The sequence below is a fragment of the Ammodytes marinus genome (assembly GCF_949987685.1).
Source record: "Ammodytes marinus genome assembly, chromosome: 6".
In the NCBI taxonomy this organism is placed as follows: domain Eukaryota; kingdom Metazoa; phylum Chordata; class Actinopteri; order Uranoscopiformes; family Ammodytidae; genus Ammodytes; species Ammodytes marinus.
Genome location: NC_137235.1, coordinates 16,358,082 through 16,380,286, shown reverse-complemented (window position 1 = coordinate 16,380,286; position 22,205 = coordinate 16,358,082). Strand labels below are relative to the sequence as shown.

At 39.2% G+C, this 22,205-nt stretch overlaps 1 protein-coding gene across 1 annotated transcript; it reads right to left on the bottom strand.

Moving 5' to 3' along the window:
* Positions 1 to 7,010: 7,010 nt before the first annotated feature.
* Positions 7,011 to 17,259, bottom strand: fip1l1b (FIP1 like 1b). Its single transcript, XM_080030104.1, has 16 exons — positions 17,015 to 17,259; positions 16,597 to 16,651; positions 15,850 to 15,916; positions 15,626 to 15,738; positions 15,009 to 15,073; positions 14,723 to 14,830; positions 14,493 to 14,623; positions 14,003 to 14,124; positions 13,368 to 13,421; positions 12,581 to 12,680; positions 12,295 to 12,445; positions 12,095 to 12,176; positions 11,419 to 11,477; positions 9,249 to 9,438; positions 8,280 to 8,432; positions 7,011 to 7,625 (listed from the first exon to the last, which is right to left on the bottom strand). The coding sequence occupies exons 1-16, from the start codon at positions 17,091 to 17,093 to the stop codon at positions 7,484 to 7,486; spliced, it is 1,671 nt and encodes a 556-aa protein (XP_079886230.1). The 5' UTR covers positions 17,094 to 17,259; the 3' UTR covers positions 7,011 to 7,483.
* Between the last annotated feature and the right edge of the window lie 4,946 nt (positions 17,260 to 22,205).

Below are 22,205 nucleotides of genomic sequence, written 5' to 3'. Positions count from 1 at the left end.
TGTACATATGACTCATGAGCAGGTGTATGTACAGTAATAAACTACCAATAAAGACGGCTATGGGCATCCCCCTCTGTAATCGGTATGATTTTTAAGATATATTTTTACATATGTTCAGATTTCCTGCTTATGTTCTGTCATTGGAGGCCACAGGATATCTGGAAGCACAAAGTTAAAGGCAACTGGATTTGCTGTGTTAGATGTGTTCACCACAGGCTTAATCAGCTCAAGGGACTGGTGGGCAGTTCTCATGATGAAATCCCAATTCATCTTCAATGAATAGCCCAAAACAAGTCCTACGATCAATATATTTTGCCTACATTGGTGGAAAAAGGAACTGTCATATATAACAGCATTTGACAGCAATGCACAAATGTGGCATAGTAAAGATATATAGGATTTTTTTTTAAATAATCTATATGTTAAACTGCAACATCCATCCATGAACAAAGGAGGGAAATCTACGCATGTGAATGAGCCTACTGGTCAGACAACTGAGTGTTTTCAGTCAGAGGCTCATTGAGCTCGGCTGTAAAAAGGACTGGTACAGGAAGTCATTTAGCTTTTATTTAATTTTATGTATCTCTATTATTACTTTTAGAACACTGCTATCTATCTTTTGCTTTAATCTGCTCTTGGACAGATTTATCGTCTGTGACAACAAGGTTCATAGCTATGAATCCTCTTTCACACTCGGCTGTTGACACTCGGAGCGTGGAAACGATGGACTATTGGCAGCATTTGGCACCCTGCCTATCTGTAATGCCGCTTACATACAGTATATGCATCACAGACATTGGTTGATTTTGTACGAGAAATTATGTTGTGAGAACTGAGTGAAGTTTGCTCTGCCAGACAAAATGAGCAGCAGCTAGTTGTTTGTTGAAGGGAGGACATTTCTACATGCTGAAGCAGGTCATACATTGATTTAGTATCTTTTTATTGATTTTCTTTCTCAGATATCGTCTGGGTTCAGTTTGTCCTGTTCTGAAAGCACCTCAGGGGCGATTCTAGTTAAGTGTTCCACTGCACCTGAAGTTTCAATTATTTTCTCAATAATGGGTTTGATCTCAGATACGTCTCCAGTGGAAAGAAAACATGTGTAATCTATAATGTCTGCTGCTTGAGGCTCTGGGCAAAGACCTGTAAGGAAGGGAATCCCGTGGGTCAATTTCACAAGAAAAGGTTGTGGCACACATGAATTAGTGAATGCACATTCCTTTAGATTTAACATGGTTCTACTCCGGATTGTTAAATGACCACAAATACAGAATTGATTCAGCTATTATATTATTCAAGGTACAAAAAATGTCTGATATATTCACACCTTTTTTTTCTTTCTAGAAAACCATAGAAGAAATTGGATATGTGACCACATATTTGTTTTGCCTTTAAAAGTAAAATTTCTATGATCAAGGTTTTTTGATTGTTTTTTTGAACAATTATATACAAGTTTGAAAACATTTGACATGTGTGTTAGTGTTTTTAGGATCTCTCTATCTATCTATCTATCTATCTATCTATCTATCTATCTATCTATCTATCTATCTATCTATCTATCTATCTATCTATCTATCTATCTATCTATCTACCTCCTACCTACCAGTACCTACCTACCTACCTACCTACCAAAGTGATTGACTGACTGACAGATGATACCATCCCCAGAACGATGCTGCTGGGATAGCTTTGCTACAAAATAATAATCAAGGCAAACAAAAAGCAAATCTAGTTGCTGTTGATGTTCTTGATTTAGGTTTGATCTTAGATTGGCATGAAACTTTTATAGTTACCTTATTACTAAAGTCTAGAACTACTGACGTCTAAAACATTGTCATTACCCACATACCATTTCTGCAGGGTGCAATTTGTAAAAAAAAATAAAAAAAAAATTATGTAAAGGTGACACCATTTCTCAGACATTCATTTTATTATTCCGGACATTTGAAGTCATATACAGGAGCTGGACCCCACTGAATGAGCTTACTCCAATAAAGTTTGAGTAAGAAACCAGGCAGTCAGGGCACCGCACCTATAGTAGGCCTAGGACCATAGTCAACTCTAGATGTTGGACTGGAGATACACGTACATCAATAGACAACAACCCTTAAACAAAGTGATGCTGTAATGCTGGGCACAAAGTCAAAATTTGTTTGCGTGGGTTCATGGTCGGTGAAAAATGTTGGTACAGCATGACTAATCAATATGACTCATCTATAGAGAAAGTTCTGTTTTCCAAGGTGATGTTAGTTGTGAGAGTGGTGCAGAGGCCAAAGCTTTCATGAGAAGGAATATAAGAGACACACTAAAAGCATAACTGGTCAGTGGTCACACACATGGCTTTAGCTCCAGATTTACCAGAATTATAGTCGTTTGGAGACAACAATCTTGATATAATCCTTGAAAATGGGCTTGAAATTACTTTTTTGAGCCTGACAAACAGTTAGCAGCAGTCATTTCCGCCCAAGCGTTCTCCACAACCGTCTGTGTCAAAAATTTGGATCTGAGGATGTCTGTGGCTTCTGCTAAGAGCGTTCACTTACCCAGCAGCTTAAACAGATGGTGTCTCCATCGGTTGGATAAGATGACCAATGGTCACTTTAAAGGATTTTACCCCCTGGCTTTGCCAATCAGAGGGAAACTTGACCAAAGTGTTATCAGGGCTTTTCCAAAGCTGCATTAACCAACAACTAAAAGCTGCTAGTTTCAGCTGTGAATCGGAATGCACAATGCTTCTCATTTAAATATATTATAATAATGTTATCAGCAGCCTCATAGGCGTAGGCTATACAGATGATAGTAGTAGCTTACTTAAAGAGTACAAGTTACCATCAAATTACCTAGCTAGCAGGCTATCTTTAGCTAATCCGCTTCAATAACCAATCAATATTATTATTAATATTATCTATATCATCTATATTGTTTAGAATTGAGAAAAAGGCAATATACAGTATGTTCAGGAATTGTACGTATTTATTTTTACATTTCTGTAGTACTTTTATAAAGTCCCGGGTAAATTTGACTCAAACAGTACCAGAGTCCAAGAAGTGAACATGATACAAGGGTTAATATGACACCATGTTAATTATTAAAATATTCCACTATAGAAACTGTGTATCCCAGTCCTTGCTTGCAATTAAAATATTATCATACAATTATGGAATAAAGACCTCTTCTTGAATGTCCATAGTTGAACCTTTCTTTTATATGGTTATTTTGTGCGATTTCTGATGAGACCTGCTACTACTAGTCGGTTCAACCAACTCTTATTTGAAGCCACTTTCCTCCCTTTCTCCGATGTTTGCAGTGTATTAATTCATCTAAATCTGAATTGTGTGTGTTATAACAGTCACGTGGTTGCACATATGCTAATAGCTTGGTGTACTTGCCAAGAGTTTGACTTACAAACATGATTCCACAACTAATTATAATAATGAACAAACAGTTCATAAACACTTTTATTTTTTTATCATGAAAAAAATCCAAGCTTTCTCAAACTAAGGGACCTATGGCACAGATCCAGATCCAACTTCATTATAAATCAGTTAACAAAAATGTCGAAAAAAGCATCCAGGAGTCTTAAAACCCGTTGTCCCATCTTGGCCTCTAATAAGGTGTTGAGGGCACTGATCCCCTCTGAGGGTGGGAGGTCATCTGGGCATATTTCTGTGGACATTAAAAGTAAGTCAACACAAATCAAGCAGCTCAGTATTACATTGAGGTGAAAACAAGTAGTTCAAATTTTCACCGTAGTTTGGATCTATCATCATGGACGGTGGCATCTGGAGACATTGTGCCTGTCTCTTTAGCATCTCCATATCAGCAGGTGAGACACTCTGTCTCTTGCCTGCAAACAAAGATGTCAGAGGTAAGAACATTTCATTTGAGACGATATGCTAATGCTTCATTGTGTTCAATAGGGGAACATTCTATTGCAACTATTGCGATTGATAAGTGATAAGAGTATTTCTTACTAAATAGCATAAGACTGGTGAATGTATCTTTGCCAGAGGTGATCTCTTCGTAGACAACCAGGCAGTCAGAGCAGTCAGTGGGCAGGTAAACTTCTTTGAGGTAGAAAGGTTGCTCTGAGGGGTGGGGGGGGGGGGGGGGCACAAACAGAATATGAAAGTAAAAATGGGAGTGTTGCTTTTTAATGCCGCTTTTTAATCTGACACAATTCTTTACTCACCAATAGACATTGTGCTGTTTTCAAAGGTCACATTATATATTAAGCTGGAACATTGGCCAGATCTGTGGAGAGAAAAATACGATGCTTCATCAGACCATCTTAAGTGAACCAGCAGAAAGAAGTGGCTACTATCTATTAATAAGAAACTATAACAATATAACTTCCTCCTTATACTTTTTAGAATAGCAGCAGGATTGTGGTGTTCTACAGACACATTAACTGGAACCATCAGGGTTAGTCTTTTAAAGGCTTATTGGTCAGAGATGCCTTATTTTCCTCTGACATACAGGAACATGCTGTAGGCTTGTTTGAGAGAGTGGGAATTTTACATTCTCTGAGTCTGCAGGATGGTAAGAATGTTGCTCTGGGTGGTTGCCGTGACGTCCAGCCAGACACTGGTCATCAGACGGCCCATGGAGCGGCTTCCTGGGAGGTCGGAGCTGCCCCCGATGTACAGCCACTTCCCCATTATCTGTGAGTGCACAGACAGAGCACAGAATGTAAATACGTTAACTGAAGTCTCGGGCCCCATTTTAGCTCATGGGAGATTTCTGAGACTCATACTTGGTTCATTTAAATGAAAAGTGACACATGTTTGAAAAATAACCTTTGAATTTATATTATTTATTTGGAACGGCATCTGTGCTTTTGAATCGAGATTACAAACTTAAAACATGGTGTATGTATTGATCAGCATGTTATGTATTTTGCTTAAGTTGGCGCGAGAGGACAGAGGAGTTGAAACTTTGCAGGTTACTCCCAGTCATTGTCTGATTTACAAAGGAAAGAAAATGAAAAACTAAGGCAAAGTGATATTATAGGATTTAAACAGCTGTGAGCTTTTATGTCCTGGTGAAACAGTATACAAGTTAGAAATGGCAACAGTCTTTGTTGCACTTAACTAGTTTGCACATGGGGACGCATAGTTACAGGATTCACAATAATTGAAAATTTGACTTGACTTGATCTTTAGCAAAGTTAAACTAAACAATATTTCAGGTAAGGTATGGTTCCACTGTTTTGTATCTTTTCAAAAATAAAGACAGTAGAAGTTGTGAACTTGGGTTCTACTCATTCGCTGCACATTCAGTATTTAAATCCTGCAGCAGGGCAGCTGGCAGATTTCTTCACTGTAAGAAAACATCATCCATGTGTGTAACTGTGGATATAAAGACACCAAGGATGCAAAATAATGCATGGGTGCACTTACTTCTTCATTGCTGACAGTTATTGGTTTCACCAGAGTTTCACAGCTGCTGAGCGGAGCAGAGTGTCCCAGTGAGAGAAGACTCAGCAACACAACGACAGCAATACACTCCATCCTCCAGATGCCTCGTATTCCTTCTATCCTTCTGTACCTGATGTGTGAACCACCCAGGTTGTCTGCCACACTCACCTTTAATTTTTCTTTCTTCAGAGACAGTATAGGCTTACCTCCTCACTGCCTAAAGCAAACTTGTTTTCCCAGCAATCTGGGTGCATATCACTGACATATATTGACAATTCTGTGAACTGATGTAACCACAGCAAACAGCCCTGAGAGGAGACTTCGACCTCTTTGGAGAATTGATGGTATCTTGATCCCATCACACAGCAGAGAGCTTAACAGAGGCTGTTATACACAGTAATGTGCTAATGATAATCTCTGATCTGTCACTGACACTCATAAACAGGTGCAATCATTAAAAAAAGGATATGTACCATGCTATACACTATATTCTTTCGATCACAATCAGTGGTGGAGGGTGCATTCAGATCATTTACAGCAGTAAAAGCAGCATTATTAACACAATGTAAAAATATCACTTTTTTGTTATAATATTCATTTAAAACAACACTGGCAATTAGATATTTACTGTAGGCTATATAAAACCCTATTATAAAAGAGTTAAATAGCTTTTATAGTGATTTACTGTTTTCAAGGTCTGAGCAAACTCACTCCACTAAAACCATGATATAGTATCAAGTCCTGGGTAAAGCCAATATGTGGACTGGACATTGTCAAACTATTAGCCTTACTGACTTACTAATGTTGCAGCTTATTGATTTGGAACGGTCCTGCTTTATACTTGGTATACACTTTATACTGTTGGTTGGTTTGAGGCCGAGCACTGGACAGGAAAGACTGAGATGCTTATTCAAACATGTAATGAGTAAATATGGGCTGTAGCCTATGGCTGTAGCCAGGATTGAAGAGATAAAAACATTAGTCCTAATCCTTACAGCAAAACGTTTTGTTTGCAGTATTTTCAAATATTGATTTGAAATTTGCTTGAGCTTTGTCCTCACCTACTGACAATCTCAGCTGTGCTCACCAGAGAACACGTTCAAGAATGAGAGAATCATACAAATGTTGAGTAAACACCAACAAGCTGCTTTGATTGTGTCCAAATAATGCAAGATCTTTAAAATACAGACACATTTTGTTGCATTAAACATCTCTTCTGCAGCAGTTAACCTTAGTAAAAATATATTCCCTTTGAGGGCAAATCCAAAGAGAAAATGGCATTACATAATGTTAAAGCTATTCTCCAGAGATGTATAAAGACATAAAAACATTGTTTGGAGGACAAATTAGTGTCCGATAAAGTATTTCCACCATAAATGTTTAATCACCATAGTAACAATTGTTACAATTACACCTAGTTTCATTCCCCCTCATAGAAGAAACCCGGACTGAAAAAGTAAATATTTGTTTAGTCTCTCTGTTAACTAAATATTAAAAAATTAATGAATCCCTATTGAGGGATTAACATGTGTTAAGAATTAATTAACTATCCCCCCCACCCCAAATATCACAAGAACAGTTTTATCAAAAGCGTTTTTTTTAATTGAACTTAACAAACTGAGAGCTCTCTATAGATGTCGTCACACAGGACAAGAACAAAGGGACAAAAAAAAAGAAAAGGAGCAAAACCTGCTGATCGTCCAGTGAAATCTCGGAGCATGACCTAATTGTTACAGCAGGATTCTGAAAGGAGGGGCTTGTCTAATGTCAGCTAGTGATGGACAGACAGATGAAGTAAAAGAGGACTACCCTCCTTTTCACCTCCTCCTCCTAATTCTCTCCATCCACTCTCCATCTGAAGTGACGGTAAGGATGAAAGACGGGGGGGGGGGGGATTGAGATTAATGGAGAAGGGAGTGGCAGGATGCATCCATCACTCGGTGACTCCATGGTTTTGTTGGTCTGTGTTCATCTTCACGCTTTCTTTCCCTCTCATCTTAGGTGGGAGACAGGGACAGACTTACAGGACAGAGGGTGGAACAACATGGGGGGTTGGGGAATGACTACTCCATGCCGTCCTGGTTCTCTTGGTCTGCTCCGATCTCCTCGCTGACCTCTTTGCCCTCCTTGCTCCTTTTGCTCTTCTTGTGTTTGTGCCGCCGGTGGCTGTCGCCCTCTTCGCTCTCGTGCCTCCTCCTGCTACTACTACTTAGCCAAAGAGAAGGGACAGTGTGGAAAGGGCAAAGGATGGGGGGGGGGGAGAAAATAACAGGGAGGGAAAGAGAGAGACAAGACGATCAATGGAATTTTTTTTTAAATCCGACTCTTATTTTTGTTCCGCTGCTACTTGTCTGGTTCCAAACACAAATTCAAGAGAACAGGCTTTTAGGATGAGAACTAACTCATGTGTTTGGCAAACGTAACATGTTAAAAATGTAACAAGTAACACTTGCTGGTATCTTTGGATTTTAAACATCCCCATGTCCAACAAACAGCATGACCGACTTGCTTAGTTAAGCCAACAATCCAACAGCATCTAAGATCAACTGCTAATCAGTGAGGAATTACTACAGTGTGGATTTGCTAGTCTTTTTTTAACACAAATCTTTCAACTTTACATGCATGAGAACATTAATGTATATACACAAGTATCACTCTGTAAAACATGCAACATTTGGAAACTCTAAACTTTAGAATTAAAAAAATAAAACAACATTTTGGCCCTTGGCTAGGCATTCTTGACCAAATGTTGCAAAACTAATTGGGGAACCCTGGTCTACAGCTTGATAGGCTTGTGTTTCCTGGTTACAGTTGCTAAGCTATGGGTTTAAGCGGTAGGTTCTGTGTGTATTGACGTACCTGCGGGAGGACTTGTGTCGGCCCTCCTCTTTCTCTCGGTGCCGCCTCTCTCTGTGTCTGTCCTCTTTCTCTCGGCTTTCTCTGGGCTCGCGGTGCCGCTCTACGTAGCCGCGCTGCTCCTGGTACTCGCGGTAACGATACCGCTCCTCTTCGCTGTGGATGATGAAAGAAGAAGAGCTTTCACTACATCTAGTTATGTTTGTATGAATAACAACAAAGCCCATTCTCAGATTGTTTAAAATAGGCTTTCTGTGACGTTCAAGACATTTGTGTAAATATGGATTTTTTTCTTTTAAATTAGCAACAATGTCAAAGCTTAAAACACAAAAATAAAAAATAAGTAAAAATGGTATTCCACCGATCCAGTACCACTCTGATATCAGTGCTCTCTTTACTGTTAATTTAAAATCTGTAGCTCACAGTATGAAACTTATTTGAATCCAATTTCTGTCAGGTAATGTGAAGCCCTGTGTCTCCATGAAAATAAAGACAGAGTTAATAATGACACTGATAAAAAACCCTGTAATAAGATGAGTGCATGAACCTATTGAGCGCATCAATAAGGGCACAAGGCAAAAAAAATACTAGAGTATCTCTATGCAGACCCATGGGGGAGCGGAGCTCCACTGTAGAACCGGAAATACGTCAGCGTCACTTGAATAAGGAAGTAACAACGTCAAACAATAACAAGACCGCAGACCGATACTAGGTTTGTGTTATTTATATTGTTTTGGCGATTAGGTTCAGGCATCACAGCTGACTGGTTAGGGTTAGTGTAAGGTAAGGGGACAGGTTAGAACCGTGACGTTTGATCTATATCCAGTAGGTGGCGGTAATGCAACTACTAAGGATGCCATCTGCCTGAAACACCAAAAAAGAAAAAAGAAGAACCGTGGAGCTCTGACTCCTCCATGTGTCTGCAAATAGACCACTCTCAAAAAAAACTGTGCTTCAGTGTGTCCCTCTCACCTGGTGTAGCCTATAGCTGAAGGGCTGTGCTCCCTCTCTCTTTCCCGCTCATGTGTCCTCTCCCGGGGTCTTTCTCTCTCCTTCTCTCTCTTGTCGTCTCGGCGAGCGTAGTAGTCCCAGGGTTTGGAGTTGTCCATCATGGGAGGCCAAGGAGGAGGCACCCCTCCAGCCATGGGTGGAGGGTATGCACCTGAAAGGTTAAGAAATTGGTTATTTTCTTTGGGTTTGTAATTTCCTTGAAATAAGATCCTATTAGCAATCTCTCAGGTGATAAAGAAAATAAAACAATTTCGCACATAAACCAAGGCAAGTTTATTTATACAGTGCTGTTTGAAAGTTTGGGAACCCCTTGAGCATTTTGGAAAACATTTTTCTTTTCCAGAAATCAATTGTTAAAAGAGATGAAACAAATTATTTGCCAACTGTTGTATCTGCAAAAGTTTGTGAACCCTGAGCTGCATTGCTTAAATCGAGCAGGTAAAAACTATCAGGTCGGCCAAACTGATTGATGAAATAGACCAATGTAATGAGAGATCTTTAGGGAAGAAATTGGGTGGCACTAGATAAAACAGAGATCAAACCAGGTCAGTTTAGGCTCACCAAAGTGAACCCATACAGGTCAAACATGCCAAAAGGGAAAACAATCTTAGAGGATCTCAGGAATAGAGTTATGATGCTGCACATTTGTCTGGGGACAGCTATAAATTAATTTAAAAAAAGTTTGAGCTCCATCGGTCCACCGTGAGGCAGATCATCTACAAATGGTGAGCTTTAAGAGTGACTTGATAAACAAACATCTGTTATTTAATATAAAAAATACTGGTATTGATAAAAATTAATTAATAATGGTTAAACACAATACAATTCCAAAATGCTCAAGGGGTTCCCAAACTTTCAAACAGCACTGTATAGCACAATTCAGACACAAGGCCATTCAAAGTGCTTTACACAGGCAAGATTAAAATACATAAAAAAACATTAGAAAACATTTAAAAGCGACTCAGAGTTGCAGCAGACCACAAGTTTTCTGGGAGTTTGTTCCAGATATTTGGTGCATAAAGACTAAAAGCTGCTTCTCCTTGTTTAGTCCCAACTCTGGGGACTGGAAGTAGACCTGTCCCAGACGACCTAAGGGCTCTGGACGGTTCATAACGTATCAGCAGATCAGTAATGTATTTTGGCCCTAAACCATTTAGGGCTTTATAAACCAACATCAGTATTTTTAAATCAATTCTTTGAGTGACAGGAAGCCAGTGTAAAGACCTCAGAACTGGGGTAATGTGATCCACTTTTTTGGTCCTAGTGAGGACTCGAGCAGCAGCGTTCTGAATTAGCTGAAGCTTTCTGATAGATTTTTTTGGAAGGCCTGCAAGGACACTGTTACAGTAGTCAAGTCTACTAAAGATTAATGCATGGACAAGTTTTTCTAAATCTTGCTGAGACATAAGCCCTTTAATTCTTGATGTGTTTTTAAGGTGGTAGTAGGCTGACTTATTAATTGATTTAATGTATTTCTTGAAAATTCAAGTCGGAGTCTACGACAACACCGCGCTGACTTTTAATTGTTCATCTTTGGCAACAAAGACAATTACTTCAGTTTTGTCGTTGTTTAATTGAAGGAAATTTTGGCACATCCAATCATTGATTTGTTCAATGCACTTACTCAGTGCTTGTATCGGACTGTAGTCTCCTGGTGATATGGTTATGTAAATTTGTGTGTCGTCTGCATAATTAATTATGGTAGCATAATTTGTTCTTATTCATAATCTAAGCTAGTGGGAGCATGTAGATGTTAAACAGAAGAGGCCCAAGAATGGAACCTTGGGGGACCCCTCATTCAATATTTGTCCGCTCAGATGTGAAATTGCCTATTGACACATAGTAGTCTCTGTCCAGTAGGATTCAAACCAGTTTAGTACAGTTCCAGAAAGTCCAACCCAGTTTGCTAGTCGATCTAGTAATATGTTAGGAATATTGATAGGAAGAGTAGGGAATGTACATTTGCTTTAATATATCAAAATGTCCTTGTTTACACTGTTTTTTGGCACAATAATTATTTTCATATATATCACAAAATATCTCTTATTGATCCATGAGATAAAATCAAGGTCTGACATTGTTTGTGTTGCTGAGGTTAGAAAAAAACAGATTAAGCCGTAAAGCTTCCTACCTTGAGGGAACGGGTAGGGAGGAGGGACAGAGCGTCCATCATAACCTCCAGGATGGCCACTGCAGAAACAGAGCAAAGGATGTTAGAGTGTGTGTGTGTGTGTGTGTGTGTGTGTGTGGTGTTTTTATTGTCTGCATGGAAACATGTTCTCTTCATACATAAATTAATTTAAAGCTAGGGGGCGCCATTGTGAAACCTAAAATAAAAATTATCAAATATTCTGTTTTGGTTTCGGATTTCTTTACAAAAGGAAAACATAAGCCATGGGGCTATACAGAGCACAGGTTGATGCTGTTGCAGAAAAAAGACAGAATGATAATGACAGTATATTTGTGTTATAGCTGCTGCCTGTCTTGGGGGAGAAGGAGATCATTACTCTCGTGAGTCACAAATTCCTCTTTAATCTTGACATGCATTAGAAAGCAAAACTAAAGTCATATTAACCACTTCACCAAACAATTATGTATTATTAGCTTCTAACGTTGTACTAATTAAGTGCTAAAGAAACCCACACCATCTAACCATGAGACCAGGGATGTGCCTGGCTGAGAGTATATTTGTTCACCACATTATTATTTATCATATTTATCACCATAGCTTATAAAATCCTTTCCGCACCTCTCACAGCCCTTGCCTTTGTGCTGAACCAACATGGCAAGCATGTTTAGAGTGTTACCTGTCCATAGTGGGCATGATAGAAGGAGGGGGCCCACTAGGTGGAGGAGGGAAACCAGGAGGGGGGACATTCATGGGCAACCCTGGCAGGGAGGAAGAGAGAAGAGAGAATGAACACATTGAAAACAGCTAAAAAAAACATACATTGAGTGAGTGGGATGGTTTGCTTTAAATGAAATACACAAGGAGAGCAGAACTTACTGGGCGGGGGGATGAGAGGGGGCGCAGTGCTGACGTTGGGTGGTGGAGGGAGGAAAGGTGGTGGAGGTATGTTTGGAGGAAGTGGTCCAGGAGGGAAGAAGGTGGGTATCTTAGCTGGAGTGGGCTCACTTTCCGACGATTCAGAGATCACCTGCACCACATTAGACAGGAGAGATAATAGTTTGACAACATGCACTCAGTCTAGTTACTTTTAAGCAGATATTGCCAATAGCCCTCTTCTTTGGATTTTGGATTCAGATCCACTGTCTGTGTTGCTTCTGTGTACCTGGATATTATTGCCTTCGAGATTGTGCCTGCGTCGCCCTTCAACCCTGCTGATGGTGGCCGTGCCCCCACCAATCACATCTATAGTACCGCTCGTCTTTCTGGGGAAATAATTATAAATACAAAATTAAATCAAGGTGCTGAGCAGTCTTAATCAAATGGAACATTCACATACACACAGTCTGCTTCAACACATTCAATAGGCAAAAATGATCAGCGGTGTAAATAAACTACTGAATTAAATGCAGCTACACGGTTTGACAAACTAATGACAACAACTACCTGTATAGCCTGACCGATACTGGATTTTTAAATGGGCAGAGAGGGATCTCAATTAAGGGGGACAAATATAAGCAGATAACGCAAATGAAAAATCCTGATAAAGATCACATTGATTTGGTTATAAGAATTCCGACCAATGTTCATAATTAGAAAAGGCATTTTTAACAATGTAATAGTCAACTTGTCAGAGCTCTGAAACTGTTGAATAGTGGATTTAGCCAACATCCCAATATTCTTACTTCTCTTCCTTTTTCTCCTCTCTAAAGCTCTAACTTATGTTAACTTTCTACAATATGACACATGCGCATAAACCACCACACAGGAAAGAAACACTGGAAAAAACAAAGTATCTATGGGGCCTTGGAAGTTAAGCCAGGAGTTTTTTTCTGTGGTCATGTAATGTTTCATGGTCAAGAAAAACACCAGGCCCCCATTTTAACATCCACACATTTCCCCATAAGGCTCATTTCAAGATGCAGGGACAAGGCCATGCCATGCCCACTTACGGATAAAAGCACATGTCCTGCACAGGCGGGCCAGTCCACTGAGGGGGAGAGATCCTACCATTTTGAAACAAAAGGAAATGAGAGAAACATTGGCATTAACACACAAACACACACTCATACACCAGAGTCAAGATATTGTCTAAGCATGTTGAACATGAGTAATGTTTTCACTGTGCGGCTTCCTTAAAAGAGGCCATGTTATCATGATCGGGTATCGAATAATGTCAAGTATCTAATAGAGTATAAAAAAATGTCTAGTCATTTAACGTCAGTGAGCCAATAAGCATGCAGCATTCTTGATTTGCCAATATGTAAGAGTGCTGTTGATTGGCTATGTGGAGGCATCCAGGAAAAAAACATTAGGTTACAACATGGGTTACACAGTCTACATCAGTCAGCCTTACATACTGACTTAGCTCCATTCCAGCTTATTTAAAGTTCTATGTATTGATATGGTGAAGAAAATGCCAAGCAGCTGAAAAATAAAACTTATGTTTTTTTTACCATAATGTCTAATGTCACCTTTTTAAAATGAGGATTTCATTAAAATTGACATAAAAAAGATTATCGTTCAGGAATCGGTATCAAAGTCAAGTCATTGGTATCTGTAGTGCAGATAGAAGCAGAAGTGTTACCTTGTGACCTGACTGATGGCGGACTTGTACATGTTGACAGGAGACTGACTGAAGTCTGGCTTGGAGGTGTGAACAGGCAAAACTGATATGTCCTTCTCATTGCCTGTTCTACCCTGCTGAACCTAAAACAATTATAATAATATGTTTATTAACATATTTCATGAGTTATAAGAGGTAGTTTTTGTCACATATTGAAGACAACATCTGACAGTCTCTGCACTACATTATATAAATATAAGAAATACTGAACACTGATAGGCATGTAAGAAATACAAATATAACAAATACTTTAGTTAATGTTCCCCTGATTAGAATAGAGGCGAGTGTACTGTTAAAACTGACAGGACAGAAGTAAAAAAATACATTTAGGACGTTTGCAAATTAATGAGAGGGAGAGGTTTATGAAGAAGGAAAGATGGGTGAAATGTAAAGGGTGTTGACAGAAAAAGAAAAAAGAAAAACAAGGGCAGAGTAAGAAGTGCTCTCTCACAGTGATCTTGCTTGTAACCGAGCCAACGTTGGAGACCTCCAGGCCCATGCGCAGCCTCTTCTGTTTCTCACAGTAAGCCTTCCAAGTGTCTTCATTGAAGCCGTAGTTAAAGTAGTCGGAAAGGTCCGCTCCTACACACACACACACACACACAAACACACAATAAAGCTTTTAAAAATACAGCAGATGCCTAAAGGAACGGTTGAACATGTTCAGCCACACACACAGACCTGGCTTCCTCCAGGGTTTCTCTTCAAAGGATTCCATTTCGGCGTCCATCACCGGATTCCCGTTAATGTTTCCAGGAGCCTCCAGATCCACTCCCTTCAGTTTGCTGGCTATTTAAAACAAAAACAACTACATTTGTCAAGACATTCATTTAATACAACTCTTCACTATTATCTGTGTATAATATATGAGTGTTCTGGGTGTTTTGAGCAGAACAGTACAGAAAAGAAAAGCGTGGGTGTTTTTTAGGTTAAAAAAATAAATAATAAAAAGAATAGAGAGTGATACCTTGTCCATATGGTCTGGAGCCTGTTGTCTTTATGTTGAGATTTACAGGTGGAGCTCCATAAGTTCTGGGAGAAAAAATTATAATATTACAAGGTAAAATCTTAATTAAAGGTGTCCGATACATGACACATACATCCATGTGTGTCATGTATGTGACACAGACATTTTCTGATATTGAATAATGACGAAAATCAATGCAAGTCGCACACAAAAACTTGAGCACCCCTTTTTATGTGGGTATTTTTGCATCATGTCAAGCACAAACAAAGGAAATATAGGGCGACGTTCTGGTGCCAGATCAATGACTTAAGAAAGAGCTGAAAATATTTCACAAAATGATCTAAAAACTATATCGTGTGAAAATTTTATTTTCACTCAAAATTTGACTTCTACAGTATGTCCTGGCATCTTTCATGTGTTACGCCGACTCTGAGCTTATCCTTATAAATAGAAAGAAAAAAAACCTCTGTAAATACTATCCATATTCTCTTAATTAAAAAAACGTATATTACACACACACATGTATACAGCATTAAAACTATTAGGTGCACTTATTTACAGTAGCCAGTAAGTGTTTCGATATTCTGCAGAATGCCACACTTTGACTCAAAACCTACGTGTATTGTGGCGCTCCAGTTTTGATGTCTCCAATGGTGACGCGGACATCATCGTCGTCGTCATCACTGTCGCTGTCACTGTCAACATCCTCGCCTGCAGCTTCGCCTGTGGCCTGACACAAACAAAGGATCAGACATGCTATTTCCTCGGACAGAAAACAACTCAACGAAAAACTTGAGCACATAAACAAAAACCCAACAGACAATGTGGCTGTGTGAACTACCTCGGTGGCCACGCCGTTCCCTTCAGCGTGCTCAGCAGCATCCTCTGTTGGAGCGTCAGCAGGTGCACTGTAGATAAAAGAAGGCATGCAACATTACATTTCTTTAAGCTACAGACAGACCCTGAGAACAAACAATTCTAAACATCCTCATACAATTAAAACAAAAATTTGTTTTTAAATGTTCAGCTAAATTTGAGTATAACAATGACGTCAGCATGAGATAATGTGTCGACATGGGGCTTTTTTCACCAGTGAATAAAAGCAGTGGGTACATAACGTATTTCATATAATCTACAATACATATTAGTTTATAGCTCTTAGTTTTGTTTTGCTTTATGATTTCACAACAATGAGACAAAATTAACAAAGGATAAAAAAGGTGCAGGTAGACAAAAGACAACAACATAATCCAATTACTTTTATGTTATTACGTTTACATTTGTTAATAATGTTTACAAATGCTTGTAACTTGTAAATTACTTGATAATATTGCATACACATATTTCCATTAAACACTCATCTATTTAATTTGTTTACATTCCAAAACATATATAATATTGTTGTGCACATGAAAAATTAAGGATATTGAATCTTACTCATCCTACCCATGGCTTTGTAAGAAGTGTTCTTTATATGTTTCTTAATGATTTCTCTGAACACCTCCCCATGAATTGAACGGGTGAATTCTGAGTTTTTCTTTTCTTTTTTAGAGAACACAAGAATTCCAAAGTGTTTATATGGAAATACCTGACTGCAGCGTTCAGTTTGGCTTCCTCGTCCTCATCTTTGCTCTCGTTCTCATCTGAAAGAAGAAAAAATGCAAAATTGTTGTTGCAGCACTTACAACTAGCCTATACAATACAATCCTATGCAATAACCATTTTCACCAAAGCCAACAAAGAGCGTCAAAAGGAGAATTTGCAATTCAATATTTTAAGGTTGAATAGTAGCTTTAAAGTAACAGACAAATATTTAATCTATTTTTCTCAAGTCCCACCGCTGCAAAAGGCCGACAGCTAGCTTAGCTTCCTGGCTAACTCTTAGCATCATAGCAGAGTGTTGTTGGTTAGCAGAGCAGCACACACGCTGATTCGTGTCACTTTCGCTGAAGAGGAGCTGTGTTTGCAAACAGCACATTATTTCATTGTTGTGTTGTTAGCTTTACCTCCATACAGCCATTCCTCCTCCTCGTCTCCAGCGCTGGCATCTGTGGTGGTCGTTTTGTCCGCTTCCTCGGCAGACATGTTTAGCAAACAAACCAGCAGCGGCCTCACAGCGACGACGCGTCGACAGAAAGCTTTATAATTGCAAGGCAACGCACGAATTAATTCTCCCTTTAGCGCGGGTATACAATAAGGTACGAAAAATATCAATATGCCTTCATAGATTCATTTCCAGCCTCTGCGAGTCAGTTCTAGCCCGGAAGAGGTTAGTGGAGTCCCGCAGCCCGCTAAGGTCGAAGTGCAGGTGCAAGGAGCCGAGAACACAGCGCCCCCCGGCGGACTTAAGGTAGGTTACATTTGAGGGCTTTATATCTTTTGATTTCTTGAATCTTCTGGCACGTTTGTTGCCTTTTTTGCTGCTCTGCTTTCTTTCCTTGATAAGGAATGATGGGTGGAGCTCAATGCTACCTCATTAGGAATGAATGAGTTGGGTCTGGACCTCAAACCTGCACCCATCATCAGCTTGGGACACACCTGGGCCCACTGTATCAGTATGTTTCAATACACACATTCTATAAACTACAATTGAGTAGGAGTTTTTGAGCCAAAAAAAGCATTCCAAATCCGAAATTGAACAGTGATCGTGTGTTGCTGGCATCAGTGTGCAGATACAAGCTACCACTTTGCAGAACCAATAGGTTCAGTTTTGATCACAGGAAACTGTGATTGTTTTTTGTTGTTTGGTATTTGTTTAATTATTTATTTGTCTGTTTGATGTTTCTTTTTACTGCTGTCTGTTAGTCAAATTGCCCCTCTGGGATAACAAAGATACCTTGAACCTTGTACTCTTTCTTTTTACTATACTACACACTGCAGCTGTCAATAAAAAGTACATAGTTTGCATGCAGTATGTACTGTATGTAATTGGGGAGTGGGGACATTTACATCATAACATCGCACCTTGAACTTGACTCTTTCACTTGTATATTTGTAGCATTGGTGGTTGCTTTCATTTGGAGGCAACCACATGTAAGAGGTTGAATTTTGAGGCACAATTTTATGATAAACTTGTGTTATATTTATATCCCAATTGTATGCATGCTGCAAGTATGTACAGTAATAAAAAATTAAAAGTTTGGAACGCACAGCGAGTATAGACAGAGTAGCCATTCCATACACTACTGGTAGGCCATTACTTTCTGGCAAATTAACGTATTAAAGACACTCTTATATTCAATATGTTTTTGTCTAATAACAGCTGGGTGGTGGCAGTTCCTCAAAGGGAAGATGGTTTTCAAAAACTATTTTCACTAAATCCTGTGACCCTCACACAAAATGTTAACAGTCAAAGTGATTTAACAAAGAGGCTTAGGCAACTCCTGAACACTAGGCCTCTGCCGTAGGAGCTAGAGGCACAACACCTTTAATATTGGAATCGTTATGACCAAAAGTAGGACACCCATATATAATTTTTGAGTACATCATTCCAAAACGATGACAATTAATTTACAGCACTTATGCACAAGCCTCCAGTCTTTTGGAAAGCTTTTCCACAAAACTATAGAACCTGGCTGAAGGAATCTGCTCCAATTCCTCCATGAACAAAGATTAATGACCTAGTGAGCAAAGCAGGCAACTATAGCCCTGAGGCCACAACCTCTTATGGTTGTGTCCCAAAAGCCCCTGGGTCATTGAGTTTATGCTTTGTGGTCATTTGTTTGGCTTCAAATGTGTGAATCTTGTGGGCCTGTCTTGAAGAACATCAATGTCTTGACAAGCATGTACAGCCATGCAACCTGCTCTGTGTGACACTGTTATAGGCCCAGTGGGGCTTTGAGCTAAATGTCCTTGGTTTAGAAGAGATTTAGTTCTTCACACATTTTCCCTGCTTCTGTCTTGTTTGGCTAGAAGTCAAATTGTTTTGTAAAACATTGTGGTGTCTCCTTTAGAAGAAGAAAAAACTAAAAAAGGCTGACTTTTTCATGTTTACACCAGAAAGAGCCGTCCTCAAACTGTTGCCACAGAGATGGAAGCACATCCTCGTCTAAAACATCATAGTCTACTGTATTTGTACAACTAACAATTAACTATAAAAAGTAACCCAGGTCAAAAAAAGAAGACAAATAAGTGCACAGTCGTGTCCACACACTTTTGGCTATATATGTGGAGATATGCAATAATATGAAATGGGATACAGAGACTTAGAGAAGTGCAATAGGGAGTAAAATGTTGCAAGGTTTAATTGTTGCCAAGGGAATGAACAAGACACTCTGGCAGGCAGCATTAAGACTGTGGCTTGCTGCTGGATTTACTGAGCAGCAACAATGTGTAATGATCTATACAGTGATTCCATAACCATAACTGTGTAGCTGCAAAGCAGGGCAGTTGTAAATTAGAAAAAATATCATATATACAATTTAATAACATTATTAGCCTTTCTTTCACATGAACAAAGGGATTAAGCACAAATAAATGACTGACTATTTTTTGACAAATTTAACCAGATTAAATAAAACAACAGAATAAATGAAATATACTGAATATAATCCAATCGAACTAAAACCCAGTTTAAAAATATATCTTTAGGATTACTTACTATAGTACACATGACCGCAAAACGTGAACATGTCAACCTTTAAAAATTGTAACACAATAACTCTGACAGTTTTATTTGGTTCTCGCTCACAGAGAGCCGTCCTCCATCCTTTAATAAATTCATGGAATCTAGCAACAGCTGCTCCCTCTTCATCAGTAAACTGCCTCTTGTGATTGCTACTGTGGTTCTGTTTGCATAAGGAGTTGCCCCGTTATTGCAAAGAGGATTCTTAATGCATTTATGGTCTTTGACCAGTTGAGAGGAAGCCACTTAAGCTTTGTCAGTAAACGACAAGGAAATCTGTGGATTCTCTCACTTCTCTCTTTTTCCACCACCACTTCGTCTATTATCACTTTTTACTGGGGTAATTATACAGAGGTTTGTGGACAACATTCACATATACTTTGCTGCTGAAATGATTGAATAATAAGATACACACATGAGCATGCACAACACACATAAACACACACGTGCTGAACACAAAGTAAGATGTATGTGTGAGCTTTGTGTAGATCTCCATGTGTTTGCAGCACACGCACACACACACACACACACACACACACACACACACACACACACACACACACACACACACACACACACACACACACACACACACACACACACACACACACACACACACACACACACACACACACACAGGGAGATGGTATAGAGAAAGAGATGCCAATGGTCTCCCAGTTAAACTGATCATGGAAATTGCATTTATCTCATTTGCTCTGTCTCCATCAACCTCACCTCCTCTCCAATCTCCTCTTTGTCTTTTACCCTATGCCTTTCAGATCACTACACTGTCCTTCCTTCCTTTTCCTCATTTGATGCTTTTTTCTTCCATCTCTCTATTACTCTCTCTGTTACTGTAAATCATCCCACACTCTCTGTCCTCCCTCCTGTGCGCTCAACTTCTTCTAATTTCATTATTTTGCCCGATTGGCATTACCATAATGAGCTATAAAGCATCTAAGACTTGCACTGTAAGTATAATAATTCAAGCAACACCCTAGACAAGAATATTGTTGGTGTCACTGTCCAGTATACTGTATGAAACCATGTGTCTGCGAATTTGGAGACATAATGTTTATGGGTTCAGGAAACATTTGTACATCTTACACAAAATTAACAAACTATCATTCCATATTCATTTGAAGAATGAAAGGTCTCCAAGTCAAAAACACATGTTAGCAACACTACAAATACTATACATCATAATACTACAAACACATTACTACATGGTATATTGGAAGAAAACCATAAAACAAATACCAATGATTTGATAAGATTGAATATACACTCAGTAGCCAGTTTATTAGAAACCACCAGTTCAAATCAATGCAGTTAATACAACAGTTCTGCACTAAATCCTCCCTTCATTAAAGTTATAATGTTGGTCGAGTATGGTCATTTTTGAGGCTGCAGTTTGTGGTGCAGCTCTGTATTGTGTTTTACCGAGTCCGACAAGTGTATCTCTTGTTTAGTCAGTCCCATTTATACCAATTAGGGTAGACTAAATAACAGAAACACCTGCAACAGTTTAAGCTAGGTGTACCTAATAAACTGGCCACAGAACTGTGCAGCAGTGTACGGGATGGCAATGATGAGAACCACGCAAGACAAGAGTTGAATATGAAATATCAAAGGAGGAACAAGATTTGAAGGGGCTCAGTACAGTTTCATGTGTAGCTGCTTGGCTGGTTTTTACCTTCACTCTGATGTAATTTTTAGTATGGTGTGGTAAAACAAATCGATTCATGTAAAAATTTGCGATTTTTTTCTTTTGAGATCCTGATCGATTCAAGATCTCATGAGGAAGAAATCACGTCATTATTATTTGAAATTGTATAAATGTATTTTGCGGCCACTGGTATTAATGTTGACATTATCATCACATGCATTACAAGGTTCCCATAGACATAACATTTTGGGCCGGTTTCACAGACATGGATTAAGCCTAGTCCTGGACTAAATGGCATTTTGAATGGAGATTGTCCATTGAAAGTACAATTTAGTCCAGAACTAGGCTTAATCCATGTCTGTGAAACCGGCCCGAAGATAGATAAGACTTGGACTTTAATTTGCTTTCATGCCATAATTTGCCCCAACACCTCTTGTCACACAGTAGACTGGAGTAGACACTGAAATCCTCCTTTGCACTGAATCGAGAAATCAATTTTGAATTAGGAATCTGTCTTTATCGCCTCTGTTATCCCTCCTCTTGCAATGCAACCATGCTCCCCATTGTCATTCCCTCTCTCTCTCTCTCTCTCTCTCTCTCTCTCTCTCTCTCTCTCTCTCTCTCTCTCTCTCTCTCTCATATCTATCTCTCTTCATCTCTTGTTGTCTCCCTCCCTCTCTCCTTAGTGTGGATTAGGAGGTTTTGCAGCTCAATCAATGCTAATGAGGTTTATCCAGACAGAGGGCGATCATTGGGCTATCAGTAATTACACACACTGATATGAGCTTACTCAGATATGTGTCCCCCCTGGCACATTTTCAATCCACTCTATCTCTTTGGATCAAACATATGCCCATCTCATCAGTGTGCTGCTATGACAGCTTAATGTGGCAGTTTCAACTCT